Source organism: Dermochelys coriacea, chromosome 13, assembly GCF_009764565.3.
Source record: "Dermochelys coriacea isolate rDerCor1 chromosome 13, rDerCor1.pri.v4, whole genome shotgun sequence".
In the NCBI taxonomy this organism is placed as follows: domain Eukaryota; kingdom Metazoa; phylum Chordata; order Testudines; family Dermochelyidae; genus Dermochelys; species Dermochelys coriacea.
The window spans coordinates 28,524,996-28,538,419 of record NC_050080.1 but is presented as its reverse complement, the minus strand read 5'-3'; the positions used below and the strand labels follow the sequence as shown (position 1 = coordinate 28,538,419).

Here is a 13,424-nt window from a genome sequence, read left to right as displayed (position 1 = left end):
TCAGGGAAACCTAAGTCCCCCAAACTGAAGTGCACTTATTGTGACAAGGCCTTCACCAAGAACTTTGACTTGCAGCAGCACATCAGAAGGTAACAGTGAGATGCTAACCCAGATGTGGCAGGGATGGCCGAGTGGGGTGGGCTGTTGATTGCACAGGAGGCGTGAGCTGTAATTGCATCTTTTACTTTTTGAGTATGAGCTGGTTTTGGAGTCCTCTTTGCTCACTAGCTGATGAGAACGTCCACGGTTCCTGTTCCCTGAATGCCCAACCACCTTCACCTCCAGAGCTGCCCCTTGGGATTGAAAATCCAGAGCGATGCCTGAAGTGGAAGGATAAAAGCTCTAGTCTCAGCCCCTGAGCAAAGGTTTAAAAGCTTGATGGGCAGCTAGCAGGAGTCATTTAAACTCCAAGCCCATCCTGGGGCCCCTCACATGTTGAACACCAAGCATCAGAAGTGGCTTCTGGGCCTGGAACAGGAAGAGAGAGCAGAAAGATCTCCCTCCCTGTAATTTGGGGTGGGGGGAAGAGAGAGAGAGAAGAGGACAGGGTTCCCCTCTTCCTAGTCTGGAAGCAGAGTGGGGGGAAAAGAAGGGATCCCCTGACGCTGGAGCAGAAGAAAGGGGTTTTATTCTAAGCCAAGCAATGATGGTCAAGTGGCTTATTGGGGCAGTGCAGAAAAACATGATGATAAGTGTTCCGACTTCATTGCAGAGGTCCTCCCCACCCCCAGACTACTCCTGGGCTGTAACTCTGTGTTCTGTATGTAAGGCCTGTTTTTCCTGCTCCACCCACAAAATCCATTGACGCCAGTTGATCAGGTTCCCAGCCCTTTGCTGGGGATGCCCAGGGACTAATCTGCCAAGCAGCATGGTTCTCAGTTCACTCCTGGGACAGCTGTCCCCTGTGATCCATGCTTACAGACCACCATCTCCTGTCATGCATCTTCACTGATGTGCTGCGGTCTGCCCTGCAGCCACACAGGTGAGAAGCCATTCCAGTGCATCGTGTGCGGCCGAGCCTTTGCGCAGAAGTCCAATGTGAAGAAGCACATGCAGACCCATAAGGTGTGGCCGCCGGGGCTCGGGTGCACTATCTCCCGCAACTCCATCACGGTGCAGGTTATGGCACTGAACCCCAACCAGCAGGAGGACGAGGAGAACCCAGGTGTGCTACCCTTGGAAATTGCCTACTAGGAAGCAGAGCGACACTCCCAGGATCTCTGAACACTCCTCATTCCCAAAGCTCCTCCAACCCATGTATCCTTCATGTTAGCTTCCTCTGGAGTTAATGCCAGTGCTGCCACCATCTGGAGACCGAGCATTTAGCAGCATCTATTAGACTAATGCACAGATCAGACATGTGGGCTAATGCAACCCTGTGTGCTCTGGCTTGCCGTTCTGCACTGCTCAGGGTGGTGAAGTCTCGTCTAACAGGCCAGTCCAGAACTCTCTTGGTGTGGAGGAGCTCCCAGCTGGCATCCAGTGGTGTAGCCAATGTTTACACCAACCTCCTCCGAACACTGGCATGGAGGGTGGGGCAGAGCATGACTCAGCTCTGCTAGTTCTCAATGGGTATGTGCTCCTATAGGGCCATAACCAGATGGCATAAGTTACAGAAGTGTAGGGGCTGCTCTAATGTACACTGAAGCTAGGCAGCTAGTGAATCAGGGATGCGTAACTGGCTAGCTGATGCCTCTTGTCTCCTGCACTGAGCAAATCTTGATGGAGGAGTGAATATGGCCTTAGATCATCATAAGTGTCACATGGCAATGGAGGGCTGGGGCCTTAGTCAATTTTCAAAGCTGTTCAAAAACTGACCTCAGGAATGCTTCAATTTGTCTTCTCTCTGTGCCTCTGCCCGTTCCTCCAGGCTTAAGCCAGGCCTCTAGGAACTCTCCCCAGCAGCCTCAGGCCATGGCCCCCGCAGAAGAGAGTGAGGTTAGCAAACTGGAAGCCAAGCAGGTTGTCCTGATTGATAGCTCTTACCAGTGCCAGTTCTGCCCCAGCAAGTTTAACACCTACTTCCAGCTCAAATCGCACATGACGCAGCACAAGAATGAGCAGGTGGGTGACACATTGTGAGCACTCGTGTTTGTGGGGCCCGCATCGGTAATCAGACTGAGACGTTAGTTTGGCTCCAAGTGGCCTTGGTCTAATTATCAGTGAGGATCAGGTAGACGTGGAATGAACGTGGCAGGTTCTCCCCAGCACAAGGAGAGGCCTGTCTTTATAGAGTGCTCGTAGCTCTGTTATAATCAAGTGCATTCACATCATAAAACCGGCTGCTGCAGTGCTGCATTGTGCTTCTTGGCTCTTCTTTTGTGGGTCTGGATTGGAAAAGAGCAGCTTCAAGCAGAGCTCCAGCCCTGCTGTGTTGCTTGGAAGAAATCGGCCAAGGGGTGGGCTAGTTGGCAGCCAGGGAGAGCTGGAAAAACCAAATCCAGAACACTTGAAAATGGTCAGCAACCATTAAGTTGTGGACTAGTTGCCTATGGAATCATGTGATCTCATTTCTGTTACTCTTATCCTCCCTCTTCTGGCCTGTCCCACTCATTTGCTGTGTGTCTTAGGCAAAGACTGCAGCTTTTGGTGTTTACAACGCCCAGCATGCAGGGGCCTCGATCCTGACGGGGGACTCTGAATGCCACAACAATAGAACTGATCATAAAAAGAGGTGGACTTAGCCCAGCTCAGTGGGAGGGAGGGCGTTTGGATTTACCTGCTGGGGCTGCTGCCTTGCTCGTGGGTCCCCATTAGCCTCAGCGATGGTAATGTTGAGGCTGCATGTTCCCAGAGTCTTGGCTGCCCGTTGGGAGAAGATGCTATCAGGGAAGAGCTCCCCAGCATTTGGCTACCAGCTGGCATTCAGTGTGTGTGTGTTACTGAACAGCTCTAGTGTGTTTGGGCTAACTGGGCTTGGAGATGGCTGGTTTTCCTGCTGCGTGGGCACAGTCTGGCTGGAGCACCAACCCCATGAGTTACCTCTGGGGAAGAGTGAAATTAACTTTCACTCTTGCACTACTTGCTGGTAGGTGCTGTCAATTTCTTTAAATCTCAGATTTGACCCATAGTAACACTGGTAGTATGTGACTGTGACCATTATGTTGCAGAGCTGTTTTATTTAAAATCTTCTGCCACCATCTCCAAGAACTTCTGGACAGAAGGCAGTTAACACATTTAACAATGGCGTGTGCTCCTGCTGCTGGCACCAGGTGGGGGTTAGTGAATGGGTGCCACTTTTGCAGTGCTGCTCCCATAACTGATAGTGCATAAACAGCAGCTGTGGCATGATGAGACACTCTGGGGACTGAAATTGCTGCTTTTGTTCATAAACACAGCCAGGCTAATTTAGTGCTATCCAAAGTAGGGGAAAGTCCACGGGTCCAGCAAGAGAGGAGAAAATTAGTAGCAATAATAATTTGACAGTGTATAGTGTGGAGGAGATTTTCAAAGGCATGGAGGGAGGTAGGGCACCTAACGGCCAATGAAAGTCAGTGAGAATTAGGCACCTGACTGCTGTTTGAGGCTTTGGAATCTCCCCCTGTATCTTTAATTCATGGATCTCACAGTGATTTAATTAAACTCCCAGTGAGTAGATAAATATCACCATCCCCCTTTTACACATGGAGAAAGTTGAGGTTAAAGGTGGGATTTGCAAAAGAACTTTGGTGATTTAGGAGCATGGTTCCTAGTGGCTTTCAGTGAAAGTTGGGCTCCTAAATCACTTAGATGCTTTGGAAAATTGCCCACTCAATGACTTGCTGAAGGAGACAGTATCAGAGCCTGCAAGAGCATACAGGAGTCCTGAGTCTGAGTTTACGCCCTCACGCTTGAGTACACCACATCTGTTGGCAGGGGAATCGCATTGTTTTTATCGCCAATGTGCATCATTCTAGTAGCTCTCCCTTCCTCCCATAAACCCCTACCTCTTCCTCCAGGTGTACAAGTGCGTGGTGAAAAGCTGCGCTCAGACATTCCAGAAGCTGGAGTCCTTTCTTGAGCACATCAAAAACCACCAGGAGGAGCTGAGCTATCGCTGCCACCTGTGCAACAAGGACTTCCCCTCCCTGTATGAACTGAGCGTCCACCAGTACTCCCACAGCCTGCTGCCCCAGCACAGTCCCAAGAAGGACGTGGCCGTGTACAAGTACGGTAGCAATTCGAACAGTGGTTACCAGGCGCAGTAGGAGAGAGTGACAGCCTCGCGCTTCAGGCTGAGTGCGTGGGCGCTCAGACCAAGTGCTGAAAGGACACGAGGGGAAGCATGTGGGACCTTGTTTTCAGCTGCTGGGATTATATTGGGCTCACGTGGTGCATAGCTGCCTGGCGACTGTGGCCAAACACTTTGTGCACAGAATGTGAGTCTGAGGGCTTAGGTGCCACGGGTACAAATGTGGCTGTTGGTGTTCACTGTATTTACATATGGAGAGTGAGTGGGCTACCCGGGTGAATTAATCACAATCAACATCTACAGGAAAAGATGTCACTTATGTACCAGTGCAGTGGGCGTGGGAGCTGTGTCCAGGCAAACGTGGCCGTTCCACAACAGTCTCATTCTCTTTTTAAAGCATAGCGAGCTTTGTTGACCTGGAAAGCTGATAGATTGGTTGATGGAGGGAGCAAGTGAGACTCTTGTGCCTTGCTTTGTGTTCTGTGAACAGCACTTACAGTCCTATGGAAATGCTGATGGGAAGATTGCAAGTAGATTGAGGAGTACAGTGACTTTTTGGAATGCATCTGGGAGCCTTGTCTGGATTATATACCGTTATATTATGTGACTGCTGCTCCTTAGAAAGGCTTGTAATTTCTAGTTGTCCTTGCACCTGTAGAGAGGCTGGGGTTCATCTTGCATGAGTTAAGAGAAGAGTGATTTTCTCTGAGGGCTTGGCTCTGTTTAGGTTTGATTTTTCCCCTTGCACCTCCATTCTGTATTTCTTGTAATGGGGTAGGGGAAGGATTCTTAAATTAGCAGAAGCCTTGAAGTGGAAATCTGGGTTTGCAAACTCATGGGGTTAGGATGGGGGAGGGGGTTATTTCTGCTCTCCAAACACTTTGTGTTCTGTTCCTGTTTTTAACCAAACATTGGGAAAACTGAATAGAGAATGTACAGGGTGGATAACTGTCTGCAGAGAGAGGGTATGATATGGCTGCCATGGCTGGTCCTTGCTCACATGCTCTCTTCTGTCTCTCCTCATTCAGGTGTGTCAAGTGTGTCAATAAATACTCCACCCCAGAAGCGCTGGAGCACCATCTGCAGACGGCAACGCACAACTTCCCCTGCCCTCATTGCCAGAAGGTGGGTGGGGTTTTTTGCACGAGATGACCCTGGAGAGATGTTTGGGTTTCTGAGAGGGATGGGGAATTCGTCTCCCTTTCCTCTCCCTTTCTACCTCAGTACAGACTGGCAGGTCCTCTAGGACTTCTCAAGAGAGGGGGGAGTGTCCTAGCCCCCTTGTCTCTCTAGAGCAGAGTCCATTCCTCCCCACAGTGCCAGCTTTTCTGCTGCACCCCATTCACTGATCAATAAACTTTTCTCCAATTTCCTGCCATCCCCTCAACCCTGCAAAAAGAAAAGGAGTATTTGTGGCACCTTAGAGACTAACAAATTTATTTGAGCGTAAGCTTTCATGAGCTACAGCTCAGCTTATGCTCAAATAAATTTGTTAGTATCTAAGGTGCCACAAATACTCCTTTTCTTTTTGCGAATTCAGACTAACACGGCTGCTACTCTGAAACCTCAACCCTGCGTTATAGTGAGCCCCAATCCTGCAAGGGGTTGAGTGCCCCGAGCCCCAGATACTCTATTGACAGCGGAGGACACTCAGCACCTGACAGGATCTGACCCTTTTACGGTACAGGAATGCTGGATGTTATGCTGGCCTGCCTCGCCTCCCAGAGTCAGGGATGGCTAGAGGAACGAGGCCGGCTTTAGTGTGCTTTCCGTGGTTTCTTGGCTTCTTCAGCCCCAACGGTGACCATTAGCCTGTTCCCTCCTTCAACCACTAGGCACATCCTGCCTACAGGAAGAAGAATGTAGAGCCCCAGCCTTGCTAACCCATCGCTTGTCTCCCATCCAAATAACCCTCTATGGGCCCCTCCCGCTGTTGTCCTCTCCTCTTTTGGATGAATGCTGTGTGTCCTTGGAAAGGGCAAGCTTGTCCTGATAGCATGACTGGAGCTGGATGCCCAGGCAGCCTTTGGCTGGGGACGCTCCGATCGCATCCCCCCCCCGGGGGGTTGAGGGGCATCATTGTGGGCGTTGAATTCTAATACACTTTGTTTGAAAATCTAGACTAAAATATGGACCCTTGCTCCTCTGTTTATAGCTAAGGAGGTGAAAATCCTGCAGTGGGGGCAGGAACAATCTCAGAGGAATGACCACTTTGTACTGAGGTAGCTCGGGAAGGGGAAACGCACACCCGCCATGGTTAGTAACCCATCTTTCTTTATGTGTCGTCCTTTGTCCCTGAAAGAGACAGGTGCTCTCTGTGCAAGGCTGTGGCCATGTTAGGGTTAGCTTGCTGCTTTTAACATCTGCATGTAAGGCAGTCCATTCCCCCTCTCCCATTGATCCTTGGGGGACTTCCCAACACACAGGGACAGCAGCCTGTGACTCCTGCCATTGGAAAGCCCTTTAGCTGGGCAACTTTTTTTTGCTTCTGAGTTTGTGAGTTACTAAGATTGCTTCTGTGTGGAGGGAGTGTAGCGTAGTGGTGAGCATGCAGCACTGGGAGCTAGCAGTGCTGGGTTCTCTGCCTAGCCCTTGTGCGGACTGGTGGCATTGTCGTCAGCAAATCATTGGATTGGTGTGTTTTAGTTTTCCCGTGTGTGAAATGAACTGTTAATAATGTCGGCATGGCAAATGTCACCCGTTAATGGACAAGCACTTTGGAACCCTGTGATGGAAGATGATCGGGGGATGCACAATACTGTTAGTACGAAGTGCAACGGGCCCCTGCCACAGTTGGTCTCAGTACTACCCCCAGAAAGTGGGCAGAGTGGATGCTTCTCAAATATTCCCTTTCTTGTTATAAAAGCTGTTTCCAGGGGTTGCAGCCTGCACCGCTTTAGATCTGAAGCTGTTTTAAAACTGTATTTGTGTTTCCCTCGTGGAGTTCTGCAGGCCTCCCCTTGGGTTTTATCTAGGTGAAAATCCCTCACCCCTGGCACGTGCTCCCTCAGAGAGTGCTCCAGCCCCGTATGGGGAGCAGGCTTTGAGTCTGTGAGAGCTGCTGGGCTGGTCCCGCAGCCCAGGAGGGACTAATGCTATGCCCAGTCTGGTCAGGCCTTTTCTTCAGGGCACCATTGATTGGTGGCACTGACAATCTTCAGCAAACCCCAATATCTGACCCCTGACAAACTACCAGCCCCAACGCATTCTTAATGGGGCTGTGCTGAAGAACAGGGCTGTCTGGGTCCCTGGGTCTGACGGGCATACCATCCTGTTACAGTCCCCTCTTTTTCTGTGCTCACAGGTGTTCCCCTGTGAGAGGTACCTGCGACGGCACCTCCCCACACATGGAGGAGGGGGCAAATTCAAATGCCAGATCTGTAAGAAGTTCTTCCGCCGGGAGCACTACCTCAAGCTGCACGCCCACATACACTCAGGTACGTGCTTCCTCGTGTATCCTCTCCGCTGCGTCGGGCCTCCTTTCTCTCTCTGGGGAACCCCCCAAGGGGCAGAGCTGTCTGGATGGTATTTAGTGAGGATCAGTATTCAGTGCTCTTTTGATTCCGTTCCAGGCTAGCCAGAGTAAGTAGTGTATTACACAACCTTTGGTGCTGACTGCTTTTCAGAGTAATACCGTGCTGCTGAGACAGGATTAGCTGTTGATCCAGCTTGGCGATCTCACATCAGCACCAGCTGGGCTATAGGAGTGCAGCACACAGCCAGCCTCCTCCCTTCTCAGGCTTGCTGGTGCTAGCAGCGCCCTGGAGGAGGAGCACTCAATGGGAGGTGTAGCCATCCACCCATTGGCCAGCGGGAGCATTGCTGACGGGGCTTTCAGGGAGGAACTACAGCAGGGGTTCTCAAATTGGGGGTCGTGACCCCTCAGAGGTTATTATGTGGGGGGTCGCGAGCTCTCAGCCTCCACCCCAAACTCCACTTCACTGCCATCATTTATAATAATGTTAAATATAAAAAAGTGTTTTTAATTTATAAGGGGTGGGGGTGGAGGTGGAGGGGTCACAATCAGAGGCTTGCTGTGGGATGGGGTCACCAATACAAAAGTTGGAGAACCACTGAACTACAGAGATAGGTGTTGGAGTGGGAAGGAGTCACTTCTTTCTGTACTCACGATTCGGGCCTTCCTGTCCTGCTTTGAATCCGAGCAAACCCAAAGGCGCTTGGGCCTGATGGAGTGTGGGGGGTTCTCTCTCTGAGGCACAGTGCTTCACGAGGGCGGGCTGGAGGTGATTCACCTCTGGAGTCTTACCTCTGTTTTTATTGGGCTGGAAGATGATGCTTTCCTGTGATTCTTCTTCCTGCCCTGTCACAGCATGGGGAGCAAGTGACACTGACAGGCTAGAAAAGCTGTGCTGTCTTCAGAAAGTGGCAAAGGGACATGCTGTTTGGGGAGGGAAGTGGAGATTTGTCATAGTCTCCTGTGGCCCCTACCCTGAGTGTTGTTGCTTCATCACCTTTGGGCTTTCCACACAGCTATCTCCCTGGAACCTGCTGTTAACATGCTAGGGACTGGCCAGAGGTGATCTCCTGCAATCCCCTCCTCTGGGGCTGAGCACACTTGTCAGCCCAAGGGGTGAGGAAATACACTTGGCTCCATAACCAGCAGGGAATCCTTCTGCTCCTACAGCTCTGGGCTAGATGTAACTAGAGGAGAGGCCTTCGCACAGCATGGCTATCAAGTCTCTGTGCTGAAGTGGGTGACCCAGCTTGCAGGGAAAGCAGGGGACATCACAGAGCAGGAAGGTGGAGACTGACGCTGCTGCCCAAGTGGAGGGACTAAAGGGTTATTAGAACAATGATAAGCCCTGAGGCCCAGTGCAGCCTGTATGTCCCTGACAGTGTGTCTCTGTCCTGCGCAGGTGAAAAGCCCTTTAAGTGCTCTGTGTGCGACGCAGCCTTCAACCGGAAAGATAAACTGAAGCGACACATGCTGATCCATGAGCCTTTCAAGAAGTACAAATGTCCCTTCTCGTATGTACCAAGTGACCCCTGGCAGCCAGGAGCAGAGCTGGCTTTATTGTTCCTGAGATCCCACTGGGCTTTGGGAAGGAAGGTCTCCCTCAGTCTGCACAATGAAAGGGCTGTTATAGGCTCTCAGAGTGTGTGGATAGCCCATATTGTGTGGCACCAAACAACCCACTGCTTCTTGGGAAGGCTCCATGCTCTAGCAATTTTGAGCAGGGAGCTGGGAACCAGCAGGTTCTAACCCCAGTTCCTACTACTTGCTTGCCGCAGTCCCTTCATCTCTGCCTCATTTTCTCCCTGTGTAAGATGGGGCTGATCCTACTGCCTCCTGACGAGGTTGTGAGGTTTTATCACATCACACTGGTAGAGCACTTAAAAGTGCTATATATTATCGAGGGGTTGCCTGAATGTGTATAAATACCATGCGCTCCGCCCTCAAAGGCAGTGTTGCCTAATGCATGAGGCACTTGGGAAGGTTTCTTAGTTCCACTTCAAAATGTCTTTAAAACATTGACCGAGATATGCCCGTCCCACTCAGGGTTACATCGTGTTGGCAGGACAGGGTGGGAAAGATGCCCCTTGCTCTCTGCATGGATAGAGATCTTGGGGCACAGTCTGGTGCCTTTCACTGGCACTGTGTCCACTGAATGCATCTTCTGTTTAAAAAATGTGGAGCCTCTCAATAACTGTCCGTGGTCCCCAGGGGTGGGGGGGCGTCTGGCTTGGAATGTGGGAAATGGTTGCCCTCACTGCTTGGGCTGGAGGAGTCCCCTACCCTGAAGGGTAATTGAGAAGACATCAGTTACTATGACAGGCTGAATCTCTGTGTGCAGTCTCTTATCTCCCAGTTAATGTGGAGTAAGATGGCTTCAGAGCCTTGGTAATGCTGGGGCCAGAACTCCAGCCATAGGCCCTTACCCATTGGTGCTGGGAGGTGCATGTTTCAGATACCAGATACAAGAGAGAGGCCCCTGGCATAACATGGTCTTTCTTCAGAGGCCTCAATTCACTTGGCTTCTCCCCACTCCTCTCCCATCCCAATCAGTTTGCAACACTTTTGCCTCTGCTTCTGCCTGCAGCTGCTTTGAAGCCCTGTTAATACCTCTCTGTGAGGGGACCCATGACAGGCACCGCGTGACTTTCCAATGGAAGCCATGTGCATCCACATTGCAGCACTCATCTTATACCGCAGTCGGGAGGCTGAAATTGTGGGGCCCCTGTTGTAACATCCAGTGGATACACCCTGAGCTCTCCGCGGCACATGGGTGGTGAGGGATCGTGTCTGAAAGCTAATGTATGTATCTCTTTCTGTCCTTACCACCCCCAACCCAATTCAAGCTGGTTACTGGGATTTTTATTCTTACAGAAGCCACACAGGCTGTAATAAAGAGTTCAACAGGCCAGACAAGTTGAAAGCTCATATACTCTCCCATTCCGGTAAGTGGGACTGTAGCTCTCCCCCTGCTGCCCATAGCTGTGAATGAAAATGCTGCTTGAATTCAACCTAAGTGCTTAGAGAGCCTCTTAGGCAGGAGGCCAGTGTGCATATCTCCTGGCTTTATTTTTCAACCAGAGCAGTAGTAGGGGTAAGATGCGTACGAACTGTCAAGTGAGTGGATTACTAGTACCCTTTATAGCAGTGAATAGTAGGACTCTTACCCTTCTCGGCACTGTTCTGGATAACACTAGTCTACATTGTTTCCACCCACTAAATACATTGTCCTAGAATCCATAGAAGCAAGAGATGCCAAATCCCTTATGAAATCAGTCCGCTCCATTCCCCGACAATGCAGGATTCTTCCCTGAAGGATACTCTCCTGCTTTGTCCAGCTATGACTTGAGTGATGAGACATCCACCACCACTTCCTGCGGGAGATTTTCCGCAGTCTAATATAAGGAGTTTCCCATGCAGTAAAACTAATAGTGTCACTCACTGGTTCTGCAAGCAACCCCTGGCTTTGGGATTTCTACCTCTGCTCCTGCAGGCCTACTGGAAGAGCCCACGTTCCGTTTGCAGCTGTGTCTAAGATCCATGCACATTTGAGGCTATACAAATAATAAACAATGTGGCCAGCTTGGGATATAGGAATTCTGAAGCAGAGTCAGGATATTAGGTGTTCTTATTTGCATATTAATACACAGAATGCTCTTTCTGCCCCATACCCAATAATGTCCCCATGTCAAAAGTAATCTCTTGGGATTCAGATGAGCGTTTGTCTGAATTCCACATCCACTGCCAGACCCCTAGAAACAAGCTCCTAGGGAGCTCCGCAGTTCTTGCCTGACAAGTAGCACAACCGTAGATCTCTCCCTCTCTTGTCTCTGTCATGTCCAGAGCCCTGAACAGAGCAGCTGGATGGAGTATGCACTGAAGATGCAATTGATGGAGGGCATCAGTTTGTTCCTCCAATGAAATTAAGGAGTTTCAGAAAATCAGTTCATTTTCTTTACGGTTCCTAAACCAGAAAAATCTTAAGTTTAAGAGCATGTGTTTCACTTTTGACTATGCTCTTGTGAAATTGCTTTCATGGTATGTTGCTCAACTCCCTTTAGGGGCAGGAGCAATGCTGTCCTTATGATAAACCCTGAAATTAGGGTTCCAGATCACTTCAGGCTCCAACCTGCCATACACATTCTCTGCTTATGTGCATTTTTTTAAAAATAGAAAATGAAAAAATCTGATCTCTTTGCGGGAGGGGGTGATTGTTTTAAGCAGTAAAAGCACCAAATAAAAGTATTTTGGGGAGCTTTGGGTGGGGATTTTTGTCTTGTTTTTGCCAAGCAGTAGTTAAAAAATTACTCTGCTTTGAAGAATAGACACAACTATTGAGCCCCATTGCAGTGCAATTAATGGGTCCATCCACCCAGTAAGGAGGGTTCTGTAACTAAGCTCTTTCTCGTATTGTGCTTGGCTTAGGAATGAAGATCCACAAATGCCAGTACTGTAACAAGTCCTTCAGTCGACGGGCCCACATGGTGGAACATCAGCGCTCACACACTGGAAACTACAAGTACCGCTGCCCCACTTGCAGCAAGGGCTTCACACGCCAGAAGTATATGAAGGACCACAAGTGCCGGCTGAATTCACCCAAGGACAAAGAGCTTCAGATCAGGAAGGCCCAGAAGAAGCGGGGAGCTCGGCGGAAGGTGGGCCTTCCTCTTGCCGGCCAGCTGGCCCTGGCAGAGCTGAAAGACAGTGCAGAGGGGGAGAACCCCCGGGAGAGTAGCCCCAACAAAGAACAATTTCGGGAATCAGATGCAGTGCTGTCCATTGTGGTTGGTGGGTCGGCAGCTGCAGATTCGGACCTTGTAGTCCCTGGCCAGCCCAGCAGCATCGCGTCCAGTCTTGCCCTGGCAGAGTTGCAGACTGGCACAGACATGCCATGTGCCATGCTGGCTGTCCCCGTTTACATTCAGACTACGGACTGATAAAACTGTGACCTGAGTGTGCTTGGTGTGTGGTAGGGGATCCGCATTTTCTTCACCCACTGCTGGGGTTGCCAGACTCATGGTGAGATGGGCTGAAGTGTCTGGATCACAGTGATACAGAGACCAAAACTCTTAGGGATGGAGATGGGTAGGGGAGACAATGACTTTCATCTCCATCTACCAGGGTACATGACTCCATAGAAGCCAGTGATGGCCAGCAGGTCTGGAGAGGAATGGTTACATTTTCTTGTCCCCGTTCAGCACTTGTCAATGTGGGGGTGGGGTGATGAGGAGCCCTGAATCAGGGTGGGAAGAATGGTAAAGACCATGAGCAGAAAGCTTTGCAAATCACCATCTGCCCCATTTATGTTTTTATTGTAAAATCCGTATATATGGGGATATGTATCCGTATATATATGCCTATATATGGGGAGCGGCATGTCCAAGTGCAAATACATGATCCTTCCTCTGGAAGCAAGTGCATCCTGATATCCTTTGGGAACATTGTTCATAAATACCCTAATAGATACTGCCAGTATCTCTCTCATCTGTGTGTGTGTGTTAGCAGAAAGGCTGTATTATCTGTACTGGGTGTGTACAAACACGATGGCCCTGATTCTCCAGCTGCTCTGCATGAAGTCAGGGGATGGCCAGCAGCTGCGGCATTGAGCCCACAGTTGTGTGCCTGAGTGCATGTACATGTGTGTTTTTCTCTTCTGTTTGAAGTTCTCTTCAGGATGGTCACTGTATTTTAGCTCTTCTATGTCACTCTTTAGCCAAGGATCTCAAAATGCCTTAGACACAAATGAGTTAATCTTCACAACAGCTAAATATTCCTCCC

At 50.0% G+C, this 13,424-nt stretch overlaps 1 protein-coding gene across 3 annotated transcripts in view; it reads left to right on the top strand.

Annotated features, from left to right (window-relative positions):
• ZNF341 (zinc finger protein 341) overlaps positions 1–13,121 on the top strand; it is a 30,847-nt gene extending 17,726 nt beyond the window's left edge. Inside the window, exons 7-16 of one of the 3 annotated variants that reach the window (XR_006275374.1) lie at positions 5–89; positions 975–1,165; positions 1,871–2,064; positions 3,939–4,147; positions 5,200–5,296; positions 7,476–7,608; positions 9,049–9,160; positions 10,234–10,448; positions 10,521–10,591; positions 12,072–12,114. Coding sequence is in view for 2 of the 3 variants with exons in the window: in XM_038370328.1 (XP_038226256.1) it covers positions 5–89; positions 975–1,165; positions 1,871–2,064; positions 3,939–4,147; positions 5,200–5,296; positions 7,476–7,608; positions 9,049–9,160; positions 10,521–10,591; positions 12,072–12,583 (1,604 nt within the window). In the remaining variant the exon portion in view is untranslated. Of the gene's footprint in view, positions 1–4; positions 90–974; positions 1,166–1,870; positions 2,065–3,938; positions 4,148–5,199; positions 5,297–7,475; positions 7,609–9,048; positions 9,161–10,233; positions 10,592–12,071 lie in introns of those variants that run through there. The other 2 variants (XM_038370328.1, XM_043495800.1) reach the window with 2 other exon arrangements.
• The last annotated feature ends 303 nt before the right edge of the window (positions 13,122–13,424 follow it).